The sequence below is a fragment of the Theobroma cacao genome, chromosome 3 (assembly GCF_053813885.1).
Source record: "Theobroma cacao isolate CCN51 chromosome 3, ASM5381388v1, whole genome shotgun sequence".
Lineage (NCBI taxonomy): Eukaryota > Viridiplantae > Streptophyta > Magnoliopsida > Malvales > Malvaceae > Theobroma > Theobroma cacao.
Window position 1 is genome coordinate 1,982,706 of NC_142641.1, and position 23,550 is coordinate 2,006,255.

At 33.7% G+C, this 23,550-nt stretch overlaps 1 protein-coding gene and 1 non-coding gene across 3 annotated transcripts; both read left to right on the plus strand.

Annotated features, from left to right (window-relative positions):
- The first annotated feature begins 1,757 nt into the window (after window positions 1-1,757).
- Window positions 1,758-22,309, plus strand: TAF2 (TBP-associated factor 2). 2 transcript variants are annotated; one of them, XM_018117761.2, is made up of 25 exons: window positions 1,758-1,931; window positions 2,036-2,360; window positions 2,920-3,065; window positions 3,146-3,212; window positions 5,490-5,689; window positions 5,816-5,969; window positions 8,257-8,341; window positions 8,509-8,600; window positions 9,450-9,575; window positions 10,432-10,485; window positions 10,706-10,774; window positions 11,996-12,093; window positions 12,198-12,542; window positions 12,634-12,721; window positions 14,692-14,817; window positions 14,902-14,958; window positions 15,427-15,506; window positions 15,594-15,636; window positions 16,041-16,127; window positions 18,338-18,427; window positions 19,232-19,290; window positions 19,366-19,456; window positions 19,548-19,713; window positions 19,842-20,025; window positions 21,034-22,309. In XM_018117761.2, the coding sequence occupies exons 1-25, from the start codon at window positions 1,810-1,812 to the stop codon at window positions 22,127-22,129; spliced, it is 4,050 nt and encodes a 1,349-aa protein (XP_017973250.2). In that variant the 5' UTR covers window positions 1,758-1,809; the 3' UTR covers window positions 22,130-22,309. The 2 variants fall into 2 exon arrangements, with proteins under 2 accessions (XP_017973250.2, XP_017973251.2); XM_018117762.2 differs by lacking the exon at window positions 1,758-1,931 and having other exon boundaries at window positions 2,222-2,360; window positions 2,903-3,065.
- Window positions 4,026-4,098, plus strand: TRNAF-GAA (transfer RNA phenylalanine (anticodon GAA)). The gene has a single exon. It is a non-coding gene; the product is annotated as a tRNA-Phe (tRNA).
- Window positions 22,310-23,550: the final 1,241 nt, after the last annotated feature.

Here is a 23,550-nt window from a genome sequence, read left to right on the forward strand (position 1 = left end):
GCCAGCATGGCCCATAGTGATTTTCACCTCTACCACAGTTCGAACTTATCTGCATTATTCTAAATTTGTTTTGTATACAGTGACGAATTTATGATTTTATATTAATTATTTTTTAAATAAAATTAAATTGTAATATAAAAATAAAAAATTGAGGGATGGTGGTGGTCACCATCTTCCATTCACCTCTAATTATATATATATATATATATATATATATATTGATATATAGTCAATTAAATATTTAATTTAGGATTAAAATTTTTGAATTTTTGTCAATTTAAGATTAAACGTTTAAATTGACATAATACCAAATGTTTTCAGTTTTTTACAATTAAGTGCCAAAGTGAAAGGTGTCTAGTGCGTGTAAAACACGAACATGACGTGGATACTAACTTGTAAAGATAAGATAGGAAATAGTCATTTTTTTATAAAATTTTTTCTGTCAAGTCAAAACAGTTCAAATTATAACGTAATATATAACAATTTTTTCATCATGATGTGTAACAATTAAATTTTTTAACGTTACGTGTAACAACTAAAATTTCAATATAATATATAATAACTATATTTTTGAACATGACATATAACACTTACATTTTTCAACATAACACATAATAATAAAATTTTCAACATAACGTATAATAACTATATTTTCAACGTGAATTTTTTTGTTGTGTGTAATAAATATTCCATTCACCTATCATCTTAGTTCTTAATTATAAAGAATCAAAAATATTTGACTCTTAATTATTATAATTGAAATTCTTTATCTTTAGTTAAAAAAGTGTTCAAACATTTTAACTCCAATTTAACATTTAGCTTATATAGTCAAATGTTGATTAAATATTTAATAAATTTTTGTTTGTTTAGTATAACTGTAGCATTTCATATGAAAGCTATGGAAACCTTTTGTCTTTCTTTTCCTATTATTAAAAATTGTAATAAATATATATGTAAAGTAAGGTTTCTACGTCACAAATACAATATTAAATGCTATATCTATGTATATTTATGTGAAGTTAACTTATACACACAATTAAAATGAATATTAAATGTTGAGTACATAAAAGATAATTATTTAATATATTAGTGAAAAAGAATTTTAAAACAAATAAACGCTGAAAACTAATTATGAGCAAATAAACTAAAACTATATACAAACAATTAAATATTAAAATTCGACGTTGTTTTAGATTTTTTATGTTAATTTTGAAATGTGATTTAGAATAAAATTATTTTATAAATAACTTATTAAAGCTGTTTTTTACATACATAAATGGTATGAAGAGAAAAAGTTGTAAGAAGTGAACTATTTCATTATTGCCAAATCTATTTACCAGCATACCATAAGCATCATGATATTTAAAGAAAAAAGTTTCATTATTAATCTTTTTTAAAAAATATTTTATATATTACAAAAAGTTTCAAGATATTACATCAAACATTTAAAAAAAATAATAAAATATTTTAATTTTATAGCCAATAATTAGCTAAATTAATTTTTTGACAAAAAAATTGCCTATAATCACTCAACAAAAAGGAAAAAAATAATTATTACATCATCTTCCTGAAAGTTAAAAAATCCACGACAACAAGTTGCACTGCCAAGTCAAACCCAGACTCCCATCAACCCTCCGATTTCCATATTGCCACGTGTAAGGTGCTGATCGAACCCATACCAAAGCTAGGGCACATCATTGTCAGCTAGCCCACAAAAAAGCTCGTGAGCTTCTTTATAAATAAACCCTTCCCCCATTCACTCTCCAACAGAAAAACTGAGTGCAAAAAACGAACGGGGTGCCAGGAGCCATGGCCAAGCCTCGCAAGCCCAAGCCCGACGCGGAAGACTCCAAGCCAGCTAACTCCGGTGCCGTCGTCCGCCACCAGAAGCTCTGTCTCTCCATTGACACGAACCTCCGTCGCATCTACGGGTAATTCTAATTTCATTTCACTTTTGCCTCTCTCTACATTTCATTAAAGAAATGTGTAAATTGGTGTGTTGTGTTGAGACGGTGTCGTTTTGGTTTGTTTTCAGTTACACTGAACTGGAAATTGAGGTACCTGATATCGGAATCGTTGGATTACATGCGGAGAATTTAGGGATTGAGAGTGTGCTTGTAGAAGGTGAACCCACGGAGTTTGAGTATTACCCGCATAATCAGGCCGCTGATAGTGAAAAGCCGTGGGCCTCCGCCGCATCTTCTCTGAGTTCAGCTGCGGATGCTGCTGCCGCTGCTTACGTTACGGCACTGGAGATGGAACTGATGCCTAATTTTCTCATCAATTGTTGCAATAAGATGCACATTGAGCAAATCAATACGGAAAATAACGGAGTCCAATCTTCTGCTGAAGTCAAGCAGGTTATAGTGGCTGTTTTTTAGTGAATATATATTTTTAATTTACTTTGTTTTTATATTTTGAGTTGCATTATTGCGTGTAAATGGTAAGGGAATTTAACGTTTTAATCAATGTGCTAGGGTTTGCTTGGTTCAGTTTTTGGTTTCCATTTCTCAAAATATGTAAACAAGAACAACTAAAATGAGAAGAAAAACAAAATAAGGTTTCTTTTGGTAGTTGCTTTTACTACTTGCATTCTAAAAGTAGTTATAAAGCAAAAAAGAAAATGGTAAAAGTTGATAAATGACTAAATTTTAGCATCAATTTTAATATATTTGTTGTGTGTGAATATATATAAAATTTTTAGTTATTCAAATATATTTTTGGCCTTTTTTATTGTGATGCGTGTTGCATTTTGTGCAAGTAGCAAAAGTAACAATAAAATGATGTTTAAAAATACTGTTTTTCTGCAAAGCAAATAAATGAGGGGAGTTATTTGGGTGATTGTCTTTGTGTAATGAGTTTGATGTGATGAGGTTTACGGGTATTCCGGTTTCTCATGTAGGTTGGTATTGGGTGCAGAATGTGAAATCAGTTCGTGTTAACTATTGGGTAGAAAAAATGGAGACAGGGATTCATTTTGAGGATAATGTGATACATACTGATAATCAGATACGACGTGCTCGGTGCTGGTTTCCTTGTATTGATGATAATAATCAACGGTGCTGGTAGGAATTGTATTCTGCCCCTTCTTATAGTAATTTGGCTATTTTTGGCATTTTACAGTCTTTATGTATTATTTGTTCAGTTACGATCTGGAGTTCACAGTTGCCCACAATCTTGTGGCTGTCAGCAATGGGAGCTTATTATATCAGGTGAGATAAATGTGACGGAAAACTATCTAGTGACATTGCTAAAAATTGTAGGACATGCATAATGTTCTGTTTTGCAACTTCTCTGCCAAAGTTCCATGGAAGCATTAGAAAAAGCGCATTTTGAGTCAATAAGGGTGGAGGCCAAAACTTTTTGGATGAGTGGTCGTGAACAATTAACCTGACACTTGATGTAGGAGACCTCTTAAAGTAATAAAGATCAACATTTCCTAAGTATAATTCTGAAAAAGCATATAAAATTGAAAATTTTAGAGACACAAAGTATGAAAGAGAAGCAAGGTTAAATAAAAACTCTGTGTCAGTTCAAATTAGACCCAATATAATAGGAAACAACACACTTAGATTGCATCTGGCTCATAGGATTATGGGTAATATCAAATGAGATGAAATTGGTAAGCAAATATTCTTTATTTTATCTTATTTTAGTGCATGCATAATAAAAATTCTTTTGTCTTTCATTCTTTTGACATAATCTTAAATGTTTAGGATTATCTAATCCATTACTCTTCATAGGCTTATGTAATACTGTCCATGTAGGACAACGAATCCAACTAGCTTTCAAATTTTTCTAGTCAAGGACTAAAGATGACAACAAATGTAAAATGGAATAAGAGGTTAGTTTATCCAATCCTAACCTATGCACCAAATGAACATCCTAGTCATAAATGTTTTGGGGTAATCTAGATTTTCTTTAGTATAAATGATAAAACTTATATTCCTTGTGGTCTAATAATGATCAAACCAAACAAATTCTTTGAGTAGACCCAAGTCCAGTTCTAGGTTGGTGCATAATTTGCGGGGATAGCTCAGTTGGGAGAGCATCAGACTGAAGATCTGAAGGCCGCGTGTTCAATCCACGCTCACCGCACGCATCCTTGGGATTGAGGCTTGGAGTTGACTTATTACTTGGGAGGTTGGTCAAATTATACTTGGTGAAGGTGGAATATCCCATTTTTAGTGGAGGACATACGACTTTGATTTAATACTTTTGCTACAATTCAACACAATTTGCGGACCATATCACTAGTACTATCTAGGTTAGGCACTCTTTTCTCTTTGCAAATATGCCAAGGTTATTTTTGAGCCTTTAGAAAACTTCACAATCAGTACCAGCTAAACGAAGCTGGAGGGTCAAATTAATAGCTATAATTGAATTATCATAACTCTAAAAGATATAATTACTAAAATTAATTCCTGAACAGTTCAGTGTTGGTAAAATTTATTTAAAACTGGGTTGGTTCTATTCCGTGACTTCATATTGCCAGAATTGGGGAACTGTTTTATGTTGCCCCTTTTAGCTCAAAAAGAACGCCATTGTTGCTTGTTGATCAAAATGTAATGCGCTGAAATGCACCATTGTTAATCAATACAAGGAGAAAAGGCTAACTTTATTGTGGTGACTTTAGTTTACGCAACAAAAGCATGTTTTCTGTTGGGGGTATCAAGGGGGCTTAAGTATTTTGGCTTTTGTTATAATGTTTTTGGAGCATCAATTGCAGGTTAGATTATGTTGTCTGGGCAAAGAGCTCAAAGAATTCAACATATCCATTTAGATAATTAAAAAAAGGTAATTAAGGCCAGTGCCATGTTAAAAGCAATACATAATCTGAAGTTTAATATGTGAGTACTTATTTTGTGAAGCTCACTTTAGGGTTTCTGTTTGTGGTGAGAATTTTTTCTGAGTTAGGTGTTGGAGCTGAAAAGGCCTATAGGTAAGGGTGGTAAATTTAAGAAGAAATGGAGCCAAAATAAGTGTAGCCTGAATGTTGTTATGCAACTGCAGAAGTATGACTTAATTATACAGAGGATTAGCAGTATATGTTAATAGAGTGTACGCCAGGCCCTGTATTTAGCATCTAGCTTACTTTCTTAATAGTAGTGTTCATTCTTATTTCAAACAGTAGTTTCCTTAAGTATGTAGATACCATGTACTGTCTGACTATTCAAAAGAGCTTAATTATTCCTAAACTCTTGAGTTTTATGCCTTTATCTGGTGTTGCACAAGTAGAGCTGAAAAACCTGTTGAACATTTCAGTGGTTATGTTATAATCTAAGATTTTTGAGTTTCATGACTAAGGATGGTTATAGCATCTTTTTCTTCACAATGGTACTTGTTTTCTTAACCATAGTGTTGTACCATTCAACCAATATTTGCCGAACTTGATGGGCCTAGTGTTCTTCCATCCCTCTCTTTGATAATAGTAATTATTTGTCACCTACAGATGAGGCTTCTGATATTTAAGTTGTTCTTTTTTTTAGGTCTTGAGCAAAGATGACCCTCCTCGCAAGACATATGTCTACAGATTAGATGTTCCTGTCACTGCTCAGTGGATATCTTTGGCAGTTGGACCATTTGAAATCCTCCCTGATCAGCATAATGGTCTCATTTCGCACATGTGTTTACCACCTAACTTGCCAAAGCTACGTAACACAGTGGAGTTTTTCCATAGTGCATTCAGGTTTTCATATTGGTTACACTGACTTAATTATTAAAATCTTCTCTTTCATTTCATGATTGGGATATTTGCATTCAAATTTTCAATTTACACTGTTCATGTGGTTGTTTTACATTATACTTTCTACAGTGATTATGAGCAGTATCTTGATGCAAAGTTTCCATTTGGGTCATACAAGCAAGTTTTTTTAGCTCCTGAGATGGCAATATCCTCGTCAACTTTTGGGGCCTCCTTGAGCATCCTTAGTTCTCAAGTTTTATTTGATGAGAAAGTTATAGATCAGGTTTGTTTGCTGCTTGAACTCATATTGCTGATGGCTCATTTATTCATAGATATGGAGCCTTGCTTGCATATTACATAGGGAGACAGTTTAAGATTCAAAATATATTACACAGTATTACATTAAGCCAACAAAATGGTAGTCTAATCTAAACTCCATATAAATTGTTTGTTCTATGGTGAGCATAAGGTTGCATGGTTAAACTATTAAATGTGATACAATATCTATCATGAACTTTTGGCTATTCGTATTAATTAAGAACCTTCCAGTCCAGTGCATAAGTTTTCATATGTTCTTTACTATGGTTTAGCAAATTGCTAAATATCTATTTCAGTTTTCTCAATTTTCAGGGTTGATGATTTTACTCTTCTTCCTGCTGTTATTTGTCCTTGCAAATGCCAGTCATTTCTCTCTCTTCTCTACCTCCCTTTTTGGATTGGTCTCTGAAGAGTAACCAGTTTACCTCTTGAATGTGGTATTTATGCATCATTTTTCTAGATGGGGATGGCAATCTTGCACAATAAACACCATTTGTATGCTTGTCCATAGGATTGCATGCGTTCATTTGCTTCCAATTTTAGTGATGTTGCCAATGAAATTTAAAAAACAAGAATGAAAGTAGCCAACCACCATGCTTCACTGAGAAAAGTAAGTTGTACAGCTGTGAATTGTTAGTTGCCTATGGTTTTAAGTTTTTTCACTCATAATTATTGGTTAAAATCAAACTGGAACCTTTGAAGAAGGGTGCCTTATTTTTTAAAATTAAATTACATGACACAATGTGGTCAGCCTTCTTCAATTTGAAAATTAGGCAAACTCATGCAGGAGAGAATACTGACTTTCTTTATGCTTCACTTTTCTTCTATTTGAGGACTTGAAATAAAACTTAGGTGTCGTTTGGCATTGCTTTTATGTTCTATTCTTTGTTTTCACTTCAATTTTTTAGAGACCAGCAACAAAAAATATGTTTGGTAACATGCTTCTGTTTCCTAGAAAATGAAAACAAGACCAAAATTTCTAAAATTGTTGGAAGTAAGAATTTCTTGTTTCTATTGTTTTTGCAAACATTGTTTTTGGTTCTTGTTTCTATGAATTGAAAAAAAAATGAATAAATAAAAAAAAATCCCTTGTACAAGTTTACAAAAGCCATGCAGTGCCTACGTAATTGACAGTCTCATTAATCTTAATCCTACTGCAGTGTTTTCTCAAAATGAAATTATCATTTGTGAGGGCTCACATTTGAGCAAATCAAATTCATAATAATTCAATTAATATTTTATTTGATTAAATGTATAACAAGTCCTTGTACTTATATGCTTCCTTGGGACTTTTTAGTTGTATAACTGTCTCTCAGATTTAAGGTAATTAATGAGTTAGACACTTTGTGTCTACTACACCTGATTCCAAGCAACATGGATAAGCTTTCAAATGGGCCATACTTAAGTCTTCTTGAGAGATTCCTGTCATTTTGAAGAATTATCAAATGCATGGAAACACTTCCTAATTGAATATACACTTATGGAAGAGGCACAAGAATGATTAATCTAGCATATCGGTAAAAATATTTTGTATGGTGATTTGATGGGTCTTATTGGACTCTTCACTAGGGCTTATGCGTCAGGAGTATGTTGTCAATTGCCATAATGTGATATAATGTGAAAAACTACCAGTGCAAGGTTTCTAAGAACTGACATTGATCGATGCAGCAGTGTTTGAAATTACATATGCTGGTTAAGTGGCAAATATTTGGTCTTCGTGACAAAACATGGCTATTGGTCCTTAGGTTTGGGTGCGGCCTTATAATCATATTAAGCTCTCAACTTATCAGCGATAAGTTTTATTTGGATGTTTTAAAATGGTATTAAAAGCTTAGTTTCATTTTTGTCATCCTTGTAATAGGTTTGTTTGGCTCAGTTGTTTTATTGGCCTACAGTTAATGGCGAGGGTTAAGTGATGCTATTTTATTGGTTTTGGGTTTGTTATGACTTAAATTCATGCAAATTTTTCCCACCTAATGAATTGGCTTTAGTTTAGATGTTTGACAATTCATAGGGACTGAAATGCGCGATGTCTTGTTTCTAATGCTGTGTTTTCTTAAAATTTTGGTTGTTTCTGCTTTTTTGTGGGTGCTTTATGTTTGTTGTCTTTAGAGGTTAGTTGAACTTCTATATATGTGCATGAACTGCAATGCATGCCATTCTTCATTATTATATCTTTGATAACATAACCATTTCTGAAGCTTTTGTTGTCCTTTGTGCTGTTGTTGACAAGTATGTTTTTGACTTAACAGACAATAGACACTTGCATCAAACTTGCTTTTGCCCTTGCAAGACAGTGGTTTGGGGTATATATTACTCCAGAGGCACCAACTGATGGTATGTTGATGGATAATGGCTTCTTGTATTGCTTGATTGATATTTTATCCAAATGATACTAATTTATTTTGATAAACTTTAGCAGAAAATATATCTGTTGCTTTTCAAAAAAAAAAAAAAAAGATATCTGTTAGTGCTCATATGGCTGCTTAAGTTTTTATTGTCAGAGTGGCTGCTGGATGGTCTTGCTGGTTTTTTGACAGATTTGTTTATCAAGAAATTTTTGGGAAATAATGAGGCACAATATCGAAGATACAAGGTTTGTTTTCTATGGAGGCATGTACATATAATATATATATATAAATATCTATATATATATATATGTATATATGTATATTTACCATGTCCATCTTAATCAAGGGAGAAGCACAAAAAAGATTGCTATCTTTTCTGATTTTTGTTTCTTCATTTTTGTTAAGAAGTATCTTTGGTGATTACTGGAAAATTTCTTATCTTATTGAGGGACTTTATGAGATTTGATAAATTAGCATGGTTTTGATGAATAACGATTAAAATGGGGTTTTGGATCAAAATATATGAGGTTCTGGATGATCTATATAAATACAAGTCTTCTGTACCAAAGATTGCAAGTGCCAAATATTCGTGGTTTTCTGGTTTTATGTGCCTCTAGTAGCTCATCGAATTTCAGTTTTGCTGATTAAGGTGCCTAAGAGGTACCAATTCTGATATCTGCATTCAGAATCTTGGTGGTTGAGGAGAGGGGTGCAGCCCCAGCCTGCTCCACCTGGTTCTGTCAATGATTCTTCTGTTGCTTGGTGTGTGTTTGTGTATCTTCTACAGCCAAAAATAGCATTAGTAGTTGTCGCTGTTGTCGTATAGAGAATAGGGTCGTGATTTTTGTTTCAAATGGTACTGGAGGCTGATATTTAAAAGCTGTCTAAAATTTAGCATTGTTATATCAATTTCTTACTATGGATGGAAAGTGGCCATGTGGTAGTGCTATGAAATGATTCTAACTATGTTTTTTAGTTTTGTTCAAATGTAGTTTCTCCTCCTCTCCTTGGGAGATAAGCATGCAGACATGTAAATTGCTAATTTTTCACGATTTCAGATGCAAAATAATGCAATTTTGTTAATGTATATATAGGCAAATTGTGCTGTTTGCAAAGCTGATGATAGTGGTGCAACAGCTTTGAGTTCCTCATTTGCTTGCAAGGATTTGTATGGAACCCATTCCATTGGCTTGAATGGAAAAATACGATCATGGAAGTCTGTAAGTCACTAATTATTAATTTTATTTTAAAGATGTTTTGCTTACTCCCTAAATTGTTTACTACATTGACTGGAATGATGCAATAAACCTTGAATTAAAGGAGTCTGGTTTAGAACATAAAGGTGAAAATAGTTTTGCCTTCATCTAGTATTACTTTTTACTTCTCTGAAAGTGCTAAAAAGTAATGTAAAGAGTAAAAGGTATAAATCGAGAATAAAGGCAAATCATATTTGTTTAAAATGAGTGAATCGATAAAATGTAATACACATTCAAAAATAATTATTTCATATGAAAGTAGAATCATGCATTATGATATTCGTAAAAGTTAAACCTTTAATAATATTAAGCAAAAGTGGCAAAAATAACAATTAAATGTGTTTCAAGTGGGAGATAGAGATGACCAACGGATCACAAAATTGTTGTCTTAACAATCAAATGTGTTTTAAGTGGGAGTTAGAGACAACCAAGGGAACACAAAATTGGTTTTGTAACAATCAAATGATTTCAAGTGGGAGTCAGAGATGACCAAGGGAACTCAAAATTGTTGTCTTTTGTTACTTCCTTTGTCTCATTATGTTTGTCCTTGCTTGACTTTTTTGATCAAAGGAGCTCAACTTTGACCGTTATCTTTTAAAACATCATATTTGAATTAAAATTTCAAAAACAATGGTTTGAAAAGTTTAAAGTTCAAAGTGCAACGATTATTTTTAAAATTTTGATAACTTCATGATTTTGTTAATAACAATGATCAAAATTTAGTTTGTTTGACCAAAAAAGTTAATAATGGACCAACATAGTGGGATGGAGGGGTTATGTCTTTTGGATTTTTTGTTGATTAATTTTTTTTCTCTTGAAGGTGGCAATCCTTCAGGTGTTGGAAAAGCAAATGGGACCTGACTTCTTTAAAAAGGTGACAGCCTATCATCTTGACTCTTGTATTTGTCCTATTTGGAGGATTTTGGGGGTGTGGGCGCGGTGGTGGAGGGTGGTTAACACCAATCCCTCTTAGCTCCTCCCATTTCCAATGTTCTTTGATGAGTGCATTTTATTTATAGAGACATTCTTGGATGGTGGAATCGACTTCTTTCATTGATATTCTTTAATTCTTGGTTTTCTTTTGTTATATGCAGATTTTGCAAGCAATAATTTCTCGTGCACAAGGTACAACCTGTCCTGTGAGGTCTCTTAGCACAAAAGAGGTGAGCATAATTCTGTTACTTCTCACCTTTATACGAGCTACTTATTGTTTTTGCTGATTTTCAGTTTTTTATATGGTTTGGCTTCTTAACATGATGGCATTTAGTAGGCTGATCCTTTTATTGAAGGGGTGAACAATGAGTCGGCTTGGTTAATTTGATTAATTTTAGATATAACCTAATTAACCAGATATGCATGCTATTTTAATTGAGATCCTCTGAAAATCTGAATTAACTGAAAACTGAAATGATTGAAATTTGTTCGTTGCTTCGATTCCTTGTGTTTGGTAAAAATAGGTAAAATGGTTAGAATATATGGCTAAGATAATGACAATGCAGTCACCAGAAAATGCTATCATAGAAGGAAAAAATTATGTAAAATAAACTAAATTCCCTGATGCTGTTCTTAGTACAGTGAATTTGTTAATGGGCAAATTTTGATAGGAGAATGTGTTTAATGTGTCAGTTGAAACTAGAGGTGGCAATTAGGCAGGTCAGGCTGGATTGCTCATTGATAGAGTAATAACCAGTAAAACAAGAAATAGGACAAAATTGTGTTCTTAAGGGTAAGGATATGGTTGACAAGGAGTAATAATTAAGGTGTTGTTAGTCATGCATCATGGATGACACATGGCAGGTATTTGAGCTATATAGAGAAGGCTAAAAGATTGGATCTGATTTTGAGCTTCTAGTCCACTAAACTGATTTTTTTTAATTATTATTCCAAATCTTGGGATTGATTTTGGGATCCTGTCACTGATACCAAGCTAATTCCTTGTTAATAATCTTTAATTTGGTCGAGCATTTCTGAAGACTCAAATTCGTCATTGGTAATTAGTGGCATAGGCCTGCTTATGATGACATAGTTTAAAAAGGGATTAACTAATACAATTATGATTACAAATATAATAATTAATATTAAGTGTTTAGTTAACCGCAATAGTGACAATAAAAATAGAATATGATGATGTTGAGTTAATTTAAAATTTGAGGCATCTACAATATTCTTTTTTAAAGTAACTAAGTTGTCATGGATTTATTGTTTTGTGTGACTGTATTTTTTATTTATTTTTGTGGATAACAGGAAATCCAAGAAAGTATTGCCATGATTTGTAGTTTTTTTGTTTTCTTTTCGCAAAGTACGTAGTAGTTTTCATTTAATATTTAGACTGTTATTAGTTGCATGTATGTTTCCTTTATTAAGCTATAAATTGTTATCTGCAGTTCCGGCATTTTGCTAACAAAATTGGAAATCTGGAGCGTCCATTTCTCAAAGAATTTTTCCCTCGGTGGGTAGGATCACACGGATGTCCAGTGCTCAGGTATGATTTAAGTGAATCATACACTTTATGTCTTTGTGTTTTGGGATTCTGTTATGGGTTCATATGCTTAAATGGTATATTCTTTCTTACCCTCAATTTGTAAGGATGGGGTTTTCCTACAACAAGCGGAAAAATATCATTGAGTTGGCAGTTTTGCGGGAATGCACAGCTACTCTAGATTCAAGTGTATCAGTTCCGAATGCTAACCCCGATTCTGAAAACCGCGATGGTGATATTGGATGGCCTGGGGTTATGACTGTCAGGGTTTATGAACTTGATGGCATGTCTGATCATCCGGATCTTCCAATGTCTGGAGATGCATGGCAGCTACTGGAAATAGCATGTCACTCAAAGCTTGCTGCTAGACGCTACCAGAAGCCTAAAAAGGGTTCAAAACCTGATGGCTCTGATGATAATGGTGATATGCCCAGTTTAGATGTGCGCTCTAGGTATTTTATTATCTCAACACTGGGTGCTGTATATCTTGTTCCTGAAGATCAAGTTAACAGATTCTTCCATATTAAATTGTTTTTTTTGCAGTGTAGACTCTCCATTGTTGTGGATTAGGGCAGATCCAGAGATGGAATACCTTGCTGAAATTCATTTTAATCAACCTGTACAGATGTGGGTAAGAAAGCTATAGTTCTCATTTCTTGCTGAAATTTGTCATGTTTTTCCTAAACCAGCATGAATGCCTGGTCATTTTCCTTGACAGTTTCAAGCATTCATTAAGTGCAGAAGATTTATTAAGTTTACATCCCTTTGTTATTTGTCTTCAGTGATTTAAGGGTTTCCTTTTCCTACCATAAGGGGGAATATTGGTTGATACTCTGTGCATGGTAGTAAAATGTGTAACCAAACAGCAGAGGTTTTGCTATTCTAAACCATTTTATTTAGCCAAGGTTGACGATTGTCATTCACCAACTGGTCTTGCAGGAATACCACACCTGTTTTCTTGTGTTCATCCAGCTTAGATGAGGTTCTAGTCCTCTAGTTCAATTTTGTCTTATATTTAATTAGATCTTAGATAATTAAACCAACCTCCTTTTTTGTCTTTGTTTTCTCTCATTGATGACAAAGGAAAAAGAAAAAGAAAAATAAATTTTGGATGCGCATGAAATGCTCCCCATTCAATGCTGTTGAAGGACCTATGTTCATTTTCTTTGATCTTTGTAGGATCATCTAATTATATTAGCACGGTAATACTGATCGATACCTTAGCTTGTTGGACTTGACATTTTTCCTGGGCCTAAATTGAAAAGGGTTGCTTACCTCAAATAAGGATTATAATTAAGAAATATTCACCCAGTTGTTTTCTTAAGCAAATAGCCTCTCCCCTACCTTGTATGTAGTCCCTTCGGTTTCCTCCCGTGCAACAAGGAAAAATTTTTATACTTTTTCCTCTGTATTATTGGTTTTTGCCAAATCATTGATGTAATAAAACCAGTGAGTTGTCTTTCAATAGATGCAACATTGGAGTGTCAATCCCAAAGATGACATGCCAATCTACTTGGTAGTTTTGAGCTAAATTTGTAGGGAAGTCACCATTCCTGTTTGAATTTTTTTTTTTTTTTTTGGAGAATGATTCACATATGTCTGACAACATGCAATTTATTGTACAAATTTACTTAGAATGCTGTTTGGTAATGAACTTTCACTTATACCTGTTATTTAGATACTGTTTTTGCTTTAATGGCTGTTTAAGTTTTAACCTTTTTTCAACTATTAATTCCCAAATCGTTGGTGAAGTTTATAAATCTTTTATAGAATTTTAAGACATTTTGAAGGTTTGAATTGTAAATGAGGTTTGTAAGAAACTATACCCCAGTTTTGTCTTTAAGTTTATCACATATAAACAGTTTGTAGGCTTGACTGCAGTTTTGGTAGAATGCCTGAAAATAATAAACATGTCATATTCAACATCTAATATTTGCTTAGTGTTCTTTCTGAGTTAACATCACAACTTGTGAGCACTCTTACATATTTAATAAACTGGAAGATTGCATTTAACTTAAACGCAGAACTTTGAAGACATATAAACAGTTTTTAAAACTCGAATTTCTCTTAAATGAAAAAGAAGTATTACTTTTTGCCTGCTGCTCTTTGCTTGTTGTCATAGAAAGCAAGAAAAATGTGGATATTATGGAGAGCATACAGTCTTACACTTTCATGTGGTGAGTCAGCCTAATAGATTATGCCATAATTTTCAACTCTGTTCTTCTTAGGTTGTAAATTCAAGGTTAATCAGCATAACAAGCATAAGTCTAACCTATAATATGCTCTACTAAACCCCAAGATGGACTATAATGTTTCAACGTAATCCTTCTATATCATTTTAATTTATACATGTAATCTTTTTTCAACCTACTGAAGCCCAAAGTATTGGTCTCTGGTAAATAAAATTGGATTAAATGAAATGTTTCGTAAAAACTAATGGTTTTTGACAAAACCAAATGAGGAACCTACTTTGTTCAAGAATTTTATTGTTTTACTTATTTAGCTGTGATTTAACTGCATCTCTTGCTGTTTATAAGTCACTTCGAATGATTTTTAATTTGTCACTTGGTATTTGACTTCTTAAATTGATAAAATTATCAGATTAATCAGTTAGAGAAGGATGAAGATGTTGTTGCTCAGGCACAAGCAATTGCAGCATTGGAATCTTTACCAGAGTTCTCACCTTCTGTTGTCAATGCTCTGAATAATTTCCTCACTGATTCTAAGGTTCTTTCTCTTCACTAAAGACATACTTGGTTATGAGTCATACTTAGTCGAATTCATTCATTTAATTTTTCTTGTGGTGTCAAGGCCTTTTGGAGAGTTCGAATTGAGGCAGCATTTGCATTGGCTAGTACATCTTCTGAGGTATCATAAATTTTATTTCTTTATGTGATGTTAACCAAAATTAGTAGCTTTTATTGGAAAACTTTGTCCAATATTTTGAACCCTTCTTTTGCAGGAAAGCCACTTCTTACTGAGTTTTGCTAGAAATGTTCTTAACTTTCATTTTTAGTGTTGATTTGTGTGATGCTTTAAATGTGGCATGGATTGATGTTTTCTTTTGACATCATATTTTACGGTATCTCTTTCATATAATGAGCTATATGACAGGGAGCTTAAAATTAGTCTTTTGGTTGTTTTCAACATTATACTTTGGAACAGAGATTAGTACTATTATTTTTTAAATTGTTTGGTATTTTTGAACTTAAAGTAATTGTACTTCAACTTTTATTTAATAGTTTGCATATATAATTGGCCTTTGTCATCGTCTTCTTTTTAGTTTTATACATTCCAAATGCTTCAGACATGGAGTTTTATTTCATTGTCTGGCAGGAAACTGATTTGGCTGGTTTGCAACATCTGGTGAGATTTTATAAAAGTCGAAGGTTTGATGCAGACATTGGACTCCCCAAGTGAGTTGCTTAACCTACATTCTCAATTTGTCAGTGATTGTTAAAATGCCTTGTATAAGAAGTTAAATTTCCTGCTGATCTTGCCAGACCAAATGACTTCCGTGATTTTCCAGAGTACTTTGTTCTTGAGGTAATGCAATGAGGTAGGCTATGTGGTAAACTATGTACTTTATGATGTCGTTTCTGTATAATACTATAGCTAGCTCTGATGCCTCTGTGGCTTGTGAAATTGTTGGTTTGTGTAAGTTGAATTAAACACTATGCAAGAAATTTTTAACCTAGCAATCTGAAAAGGGATGATAAGGTACAAGGAAGTAACATTAGGTAATTCCTTTTTCCATGTGGAACTTTTTAGGCTCAATCTGGCTTAGAAGTGAACAATGTTCTGTATTCTGTCTACGGTTTTAGCTTTTTCTATTCCGTAGAGATGCCTATTGAGAATGCATCGATGCTCATGGCTGAGTTGCTAATGTATAACTAAAATGTAGTTTGTTAGAGTTTCTAAAACCTTCTTCATTTTCTTTGGTTCTTTAGGCCGTTCCACGTGCCATAGCTATGGTAAGAGCTGCAGATAAGAAAAGTCCAAGAGAAGCTGTTGAGTTTGTTCTGCAACTTTTGAAGGTAGGATTTTCCTTGGCCTTCACTTATTCTAAAAGAGATCAACAAGACTATTGAATGGGCATACAAATCAATCTACAGTCCTCTCAGCTTTCTAATTTTGCTATATAGGAAATATCTCTTAATGAGTAATCACTGGTACATAGCTGCTAGTGGCTGCATGAGTTGATAGAACCTTTATTTCTTTTATTTTGATTTGCATGGTTTACTTGTCAAGAAGAGAGAAAAACAGGGGGGTGGCTTCCAAATTTTGCAATATATAAAATACGCTTGAGTGAGTTATCAATGATAGATAGGTCTCTAGTGCTGCATGGAATAATGGAACCTTATTTTATTAGTTGCATGGTTAACTTATCAACAGCAGAGAAAAGAGGGAGAAGGTGTAGTATAAAACTTGCATTGTTTTGTTCAGTCATTAAGTTAGGAGTTCTCTAAAGAATATGAGAGCTTGTCCAAGACAAATCTCATAGAATCTAATCCATCTTTATAAATCTGCTCACGAACTTAGGTTCCTTGATAAATTATACCTAGTGAAATTGTTTGGCATGAAGTTGTTGATATATTATGCGATTTTGTTTTTTGACATTAATGGGATATCCTTATTAGACCCTGTATTGCTGGTCCCTTTTGTTGCTTTAACTTGTGTAGAGGTTGCTTTTTTCTGTTTGATGGAATTTTTGCTGTTAGCTATTTGTTCTACCCATTTCCCCCCTCAAAAAAAAAAAAAAAAAAAACACTTAGCTGACCTATAAACCTTGATTTTATTATTCTTTTTTGCTTTTCTTCGTTTGGGGAGGAAGATCGATTGATCTGGCAAAAACAAGTTAATCTTAGTGGTTAACTCAGCCTTTTCGCACTCCAAACATTCTGGCATAATATAGAACATTTGCTTATTTCATTTCTCTACTAAGCGTATTGCCTATTAAGCTGTGCTCTTCTGCAGTTATTTAGGCATCATTTGGTTGTTGCTTTGCTATTTTCTTTTGCTTTCTAAAAAGTAGCTAAAACAAAAAGCAAATGGTAAAAAGCGAAACTCATTATAATTAAAAGTGAATAACGAAAGTACAGCGCCAATTCTAGCGTAATTGTTCTATGTTCATGTTCCCCCTAATAATTTACTGATTTTAATTTTTGATTACTCAAAAATGTTATTTGCTTTTGTATCCAAATGTGCTTTTCAGTTTTTGCTTATGGATGCTAAAAGCAAGTAGCAAAAACAACTTCCAAACAAAGCCTTGTTAACTCTGGCCTATAACCACTTGAGTGATTACTTGCATTATTTTTTTGTCTTATAATATCAGTTGCCGTTCTTGATTAATTTTCTATATTAAAATTGTTTTGGACTCCCCTTGATCACCACTGTTAAGTAATCTTATCCTAAATCAATTAGTTTCAGGTTTTTTCTGGTCTTATATTCAAGATGAGCCTATTCACTTGCTGTAATTGGTTTTAAGTTGAATGCCTTATAGTCAGTCAATCATGAAACCTTTTTCATCAGTTCCGTATTTAGCAAGATAAGTTTTGAATTTTACAACTATGATGTCATTTTGAAGCTCCGATAAAAAATTGAACAAAGGAACTGATACATACATACAATCATAATGTTAATTTATGTTGTCTTAGGTTTATATGATGTTATGTCGATGTATGAATGTTTATATTTCTCTGAGTTAAAAAAGCTTGTGCTAATACCATGCAACATCAAAGCGAAGTAAATAATAAATGAGTCATATAGACAAGAGCCATAATGATTAATGATACTTGTGTGTAATTAACTACATATATGTATGCATGTGGATGACTTGCAATGGTTCAACCAGTTTAAAGATTTGAGGTTGAAGAGGTGGGATGGGACCCGTAATATTGAATGAAAATGAAAGAATTTTGGATTAACAATACAAGTCAAAAAAAGGATTTGTTGTAGTTCATTCTAATTCATTCATAAATGTAGAGTGCACTCTTAAAACTTTTGGTCAAATCATACTGTACATTTTGTGCATCTACATAACCATGCACTGCTCATTTTTCTTCTCTTGTGCCATTTAGCATGCAATGTATGGATTCTCTATGATGTAATTCCATATCCTGACCATTTAGTTTTTTGGTTTGCTTTTATAAACAGTGCTTTATTTAGTAGTTGCTTTGGTTCTTATGCTTGATAGTTTATCCCCTTTCTTAATTCTGACTTCCCTTCTCCCACTGCTCTTGGACAGTATAATGATAATAATGGGAATCCTTACTCAGATGTTTTCTGGCTCGCTGCATTAGTGCAGTCAGTTGGTGAACTTGAATTTGGGCAACAGGTATGTAAACGTATTTTTACTTGCAAGACCTTTTGGTTTGTGTCCTAACGTTTTAAGTATTGTGGGTTTTTCCTCTGTAAGTTCCAGTTAATGTTATTCTTTGTTCTGTTTCTACAACCTACAAGAAGTAACATTTTAAATGATGGTATATGTAACAAATTAGAGCCTATCTTGTTATGTGTGGGTTTCTTCCTCCTGCTTGGTTTCTGAATTAGGGAAATCTCAAATCTGTTGCAATTTAGAGCCTATCTTGTTATGTGTGGGTTTCTTCCTCCTGCTTGGTTTCTGAATTAGGGAAATCTCAAATCTGCTGCAATTTATGACCACCACTCCATTTTCATCAGCATACCTCACCAAACCCCCCCCCCCCCTTCTCTCTTTCTCTCTCACATATGCTCATACATGAATGTGCAATGACAGATGCATGCAAAAATTTGAAAATGCATAATAATTGCAGGATATTAGTATCTTTTTTCTTTGCTTTCCTTTGGTGCTGCTGCTGCTTTTAATTCTTAAATTTCCATTTCCTTTAAAAATTCTCTCTCTTTTTTTTTTTAATTTCTTTTTTTGCTTATAGAATAGGTTATGAGTAAGGAATTGTTTATGAAGAATAAAGATGGTGGTTTTAAGACAGCAAGTGAAGCAAGCTTTTGGTTTTTACATTTATTTGATAAGAAGATAGAACAAGCATCTTTACCCATGTTCCAGATTTTGGTTTTGGCCATGCATCACCTATGTTTTCTCCAGAACTTTCATCTGGAGGCTAACCTATCTACTTTTCTTGCATCCTTTCTCTTATGCCAGAGTATTTTCCTTTTATCTTCTCTTCTCAAGCGCATCGATCGGCTTTTGCAATTTGACAGGTGATGATTCTCTTCTGATCTTTTCCAAATAAACTTACTGGTTATTCATGTCTGATTAGAAATGCTGCATAACAGGTTGATGCCTAGTTACAATGGGATTTTGACAATCAGCTGCATCCGAACCTTGGCACAAATTGCATTAAAGCTTTCTGGATTCATCCACCTAGTGCGTTCTTCTCGGGTCCCTTATCTAATAATTGTCTGCTTTGCGTAGATTTATTTATTTATTTATATATAGATTTTGTTATTCTCTACAGGATCATGTCTGTGAACTGATTAAACCATTTCGAGATTTCAAGACAATCTGGCAAGTACGAATAGAAGCAAGCAGAGCACTCCTTGATCTCGAGTTCAACTGCAATGGCATCAATGCAGCATTGTTGTTGTTTATTAAATATATAGAGGAAGAGCCTTCTTTAAGAGGTACCCTTCTGTAAAAACTCTTTCTTCTGTAACTTTTCCTGATGTTATTGTGTTTATTTTATTGTTAATGTATAGTTGTACTTTGTTTCAATTAAAATCTGATGTCGTTATACATTCCTTGATTGCAGGGCAGGTAAAGTTGGGTGTGCATGCTATGCGGTTATGTCAGATACGAGGTGGATCAGTTTCTAATGAGGATATTAAGTCGACCACTCTTGTGGCTTTGCTTCAGCTTTTAGAAAGCCGCACAGCATTCAATAATGTATCTCTCCGGCACTACATGTTCTCCATTCTTCAAGTCCTTGCAGGAAGGTGGGTATGCATTGTCATTTGCCTCTTTGGGATTAAAATTTTCCTCTGGGTAATATGGTTTCTCCATATTTATGTTGATAATGATGCTGGGGGAGGGAATACATCTGAGGATTGAAAGCATATAATTCTCTTACAATTATTGATTCTGATTGTCCTGTTGTTTCATTGCTCGCTTGCTGCACTGAGACTTCTGCTATTTGATAAGCAGGTGAATGTTTTACCATGTTGGGGTCAGGACAAGACTGTTGATTAATAGACAATGCTAGATTCTGCATGTTATGGGATTTTTCTTGGGTAAGGAGGTCAACACAAGTCCCATTTAGGAATTGATGTGAGACAGGATTGAGATGATCTTCGTATGTGGCTTCCATGGAGTTTTTCTTTCAAAATCTTAAGGAGTTTTAGGGTCTTCGGCTATAAGAAAAAAGGGTTAGTGGCTAGGGGTTAATAGTTTAATGGACTGAGTGATATTTGGGGGCAAAATAGTGACTGGAATAATGATGTTATTTTGAAGATTCTTGGGGGAAGCTAGGCTAAAACAGTGTACCTTTTTTGGTTTTTGAGAGATAATATGACATGTCATTAATAAAAGAGGATATTAAACAGTAAGTTTAATTAGGATTACCCAATGGGAACACATAAATATAATATTTTCCTTACAATGAAATAAAAATAAACTCTTATGGAAACTCTAGTAACTCCAGACTTGATTAAATTAGCTTTATTATGCCCCTAATTTGTAGAAATTGTGATGATACATATGTGCCAATATTATGAAACAAAGACAGAAAAAACCTAATTTCCTGTGGCTGCATTGGGGAGCTTGCCAGTAATTCATTTCTTTATTTGTAATGTTTTACTTTTTATAGCCCAATATGCTTGCTCCAGTATTGAAAGATATGTACCGTTCAAATTGATTTAGGTCAGAGTTTTGCTGTTTCTTTGTATTCTTTTTGTTTTGTTTTGTTTTATACTTTTGCTAATCAAATTTTGAGCTCCCATTTTCAGAACCCCCACACTTTATGGAGTGCCTAAAGATAAGGTACGGCGAATGGCTGATGTGGAGGTTTGCAATGAGCAGAAGAACCATTTTGCAGCTCTTGTTGCAGAGATAAAGCCTGCTGAACCTCCCGCGGCGAACCCGAACCTTTTGCATGATAATCTGGCCATTCCAGAAGCTTCCAAGGGAGTGGATACTGTTTCCAACAGTCATGAGAGGAAGACATCCGTTGTTAAGATTAGGGTCAAGCAGTCTGGGACAACCAGTAAAGCAGAGGAAGGTGACGATGCTACCGTCGAAAGATCTCAAGGAAGGCATCCTGATGCCGATCGCGGCGCCACCAGTTCGGTTTCAGTGGATGCACCCCAAAGAAATTCAGCTGAGGCTGTGAGCATTAGCAATCAAAATATCGAAGAAGTCAACTCATTTCATGATCACGGGTCTCGGATCACCGCTAGCATTGGGAGTGCAAAAATTGCAAGTGAAGGTGACAACTTTGGTAAGGAACTTCAGTGTACTGCCGATTCAAGTAATGTTGCCGCGTGTCCTAGGCCCGATAATCCGTCATCACCTAGCATCATCCAAGATAACTACATAGATGCTGAAGGACAAAAGTTCGCAAGTCTTCAAACCCTATCAGTTTCAAGACAGGATGGTGGTTCATTGGGCACTGTGGATTCTCCAAACCGCGGCAAGGAGAAGAAGAAGAAGAATAAGGACAAGGAAAAGAAGAAAGATAAGGAAAAGAAACGAAAGCGAGAAGACCACAAAGGACACCGAGACGATCTCGAGTATTTAGAGAAGAAGCGATTGAAAAAGGAGAGAAAACACAAGGAAAAGGAGATGGCAAAGCTGCTGAGTGAAGCCAAGACGCCTTCAACAACAGAATTACGAGGTAAGAAAGAGGAAACGACATCTTTAACAAAAGAGTTGCCTGGTAAGAAAGAGGAACTGGTTGCGAAGTCAGCAACGGTGCCATTGAAACCAAGTGCACCCCCCAAGGTAGTGATAACAAAGTCGGAAACCAGGACGGAGCCAACAGAAGGTACTTCAGCTCCCAAATTCCGAATAAAAATAAAGAACAAGTCACTGAATAAATCATAGTGCAAAGTTGTTGGGTCTAGGATGTCACCATTAAACGTTGCTGGAAACGATGGAATCATCCATTTTTTTTTGTTTTTGGACTATCCTCTCCAGCAATTTTGTAGATGATTTCTAGTTTTAATGTGAAGCATCGTAGTTATCGATTGAATAAATCTCTCTATGCTCTTTGATTCTCAGTAATTTCGCCTGCAGAGTTGGAATAACTCAGAAATTGGATGTTTGTTTCTGCACCTAAATAAGCTTAGCCTTTTATTGTCCATTGATTTAAATTTATTTTATTGAATAGTCTAGAAAGTTTTTAAAGTTATTATATATATATATATATATAATAAAAAATATCTAAAATGCTTATTACATCATTCTGGTAAAGTGACGTTCAGAAATCTGCAAATAAAATTGTTTTAATGTATGTAGGTGGATAACCCAAGGGGTATATCCTTAGAGTGAGTGGTTATCTAGTCAAATTATTAAATTATATATACAAAATCAATTTGTTTGATCAAAATTTGAAGTTTTAAAAGGTATACTTTGTTACTATTAAATTTTAACAAATAAATTGTTTTCTAAAAGGTCAAAATGATAGTAAAAAATTTTAAAATAAACAGTAAAATAGTAAAAAGAAAAGAAAAAGATTGGTGTGGGGGGGGAGGTGGTGAACACGCACCCTAGGATGGAGTCGCAATCTTTTGTCAGGGTACGGATAGGGAGCACTTGGGAAGGTTTGGTGGCCCAAAAGATCATGAGCTGCAGCCTAATGGAGAAGTAGCAGTGAACTGAAAGCCATCCCACAAAACCCATTTCTGTCTTAACACCAACAGTAGACTACGTGCCCACTCATAACACTAGCTGCCTTCAACATCATTCAAGAGGGACCCCTCTTCCTTAACACTTTTTAATGCGCCATAGGTATCAGATCATCTGTTTTTCTACTTTACTCGCCTACTCCTAGCTCTGCATCCATAGTAATGTTATGTGGTGGTGATAAATATTTTATTAATATTTATTATTCCATAAATCCATCACTATGATAATAATTTCAAGAGTCAAACATATTTTTAATTTTATCGAGATTATGTCACGGATTAAAATTTAAATTTAATTTTGTATTATTTTAAATTTAAAAATAAAATTTAAATCAATTTATAAATTATAGATCTACATGTTTAATTTAAAAAACATATTTGATAGATAGTAAAAATTTTATATTTATATATTTAAAATTTATTTTATTTTTTACGAATATGAGATTTTAAATATTATAAATAAATACACGCAAAATATAAATTTGTGGAAATGAAAATTGAAACATTCTCTTTTGTATGATTTTGTAAGGTTTGACCGCTGAGTGTAACTATAGACCTGTTTAACTTTGATTAAGAGGTTCTTTCTGATGATCAAAAATAATAAATTATTGTTGTTTT

What these genes read in the sequence shown, in the direction of transcription:
- TAF2 (XM_018117761.2), top strand. Translation starts at nt 1,810, where the DNA reads ATGGCCAAGCCTCGCAAGCCCAAGCCCGACGCGGAAGACTCCAAGCCA. An exon ending in AGTTTAGATGTGCGCTCTAG is followed by an intron (nt 12,543 to 12,633) that starts GTATTTTATTAT and finishes TTTTTTTTGCAG; the next exon opens with TGTAGACTCTCCATTGTTGT. An exon ending in TTGTTCTGCAACTTTTGAAG is followed by an intron (nt 16,128 to 18,337) that starts GTAGGATTTTCC and finishes GCTCTTGGACAG; the next exon opens with TATAATGATAATAATGGGAA.